Source organism: Penaeus monodon, chromosome 21 (assembly GCF_015228065.2).
Source record: "Penaeus monodon isolate SGIC_2016 chromosome 21, NSTDA_Pmon_1, whole genome shotgun sequence".
Taxonomy (NCBI): Eukaryota; Metazoa; Arthropoda; class Malacostraca; order Decapoda; family Penaeidae; genus Penaeus; species Penaeus monodon.
The window spans coordinates 24,857,796-24,859,023 of record NC_051406.1 but is presented as its reverse complement, the minus strand read 5'-3'; the positions used below and the strand labels follow the sequence as shown (position 1 = coordinate 24,859,023).

The following is a 1,228-nucleotide window of genomic DNA, read 5'->3' as shown; positions in this document are numbered from 1 at the left end:
ACCCACCCCAGGTCAGAGCGGCGCAGGCAACAACTGGGCCAAGGGACACTACACTGAAGGCGCTGAACTCGTGGACTCCGTGCTCGACGTGGTGAGGAAGGAGGCCGAGAACTGCGACTGCCTGCAGGGCTTCCAGCTGACACACTCCCTGGGCGGCGGCACAGGCTCCGGCATGGGCACGCTCCTCGTCTCCAAGATCCGCGAGGAGTTTCCCGACAGGATCATGAACACTTTCTCCGTCGTTCCTTCGCCTAAGGTAAGGATGAGTGCTCGTGTAGGCTGGTGCTGTGAGTCTCTCTGGAGACATATTGTGATTTGGTGTCATGCAGATCAGACTTGCTGTGCTAATTCTGATGTTTTATGTTGGCAATTAATGAAGAAGGCTTATCTTGTCCACTTGAGACCCTTTATCGAACTCGCCCTCCTTGCCTACTGTCTGTAACGCCCTTGTCCCCACCAGGTCTCCGACACCGTGGTTGAGCCGTACAACGCGACCCTCTCCATCCACCAGCTGGTCGAGAACACCGACCAGACCTACTGCATCGACAACGAGGCTCTCTATGACATCTGCTTCCGAACCCTCAAGCTCATGAACCCAACCTACGGAGATCTGAACCACCTGGTGTCGCTCACTATGTCTGGTGTGACCACCTGCCTGCGCTTCCCTGGCCAGCTGAACGCCGACCTCAGGAAACTGGCCGTGAACATGGTGCCGTTCCCTCGCCTGCACTTCTTCATGCCCGGCTTCGCGCCGCTCACCGCCCGTGGCTCGCAGCAGTACCGCGCCCTCACCGTGCCCGAGCTCACGCAGCAGATGTTTGACGCCAAGAACATGATGGCCGCCTGCGACCCGCGCCACGGCCGCTACCTGACCGTGGCTGCCGTGTTCCGAGGCAAGATGTCCATGAAGGAGGTCGACGAGCAGATGTACAACATCCAGAGCAAGAACTCGTCGTACTTCGTGGAATGGATCCCCAACAACGTGAAGACAGCCGTGTGCGACATCCCGCCGCGAGGCATCAAGATGGCGTCCACCTTCATCGGCAACTCCACCGCCATCCAGGAGCTGTTCAAGCGCATCTCGGAGCAGTTCACGGCCATGTACAAGCGCAAAGCTTTCCTCCATTGGTACACGGGCGAAGGCATGGACGAGATGGAGTTCACGGAGGCCGAGTCCAACATGAACGACCTGGTGTCCGAGTACCAGCAGTACCAGGAGGCCTCCGTG

At 58.7% G+C, this 1,228-nt stretch overlaps 1 protein-coding gene across 1 annotated transcript in view; it reads left to right on the top strand.

The window, feature by feature from the left end:
• Positions 1 to 1,228, top strand: part of LOC119586379 (tubulin beta chain-like) — a gene marked incomplete in the record, with an annotated part of 16,708 nt that overhangs the window by 14,585 nt on the left and 895 nt on the right. Inside the window, 2 exon segments of the mRNA XM_037935099.1 lie at positions 12 to 256; positions 461 to 1,228. Of these exon segments, the coding sequence (XP_037791027.1) occupies positions 12 to 256; positions 461 to 1,228 (1,013 nt within the window).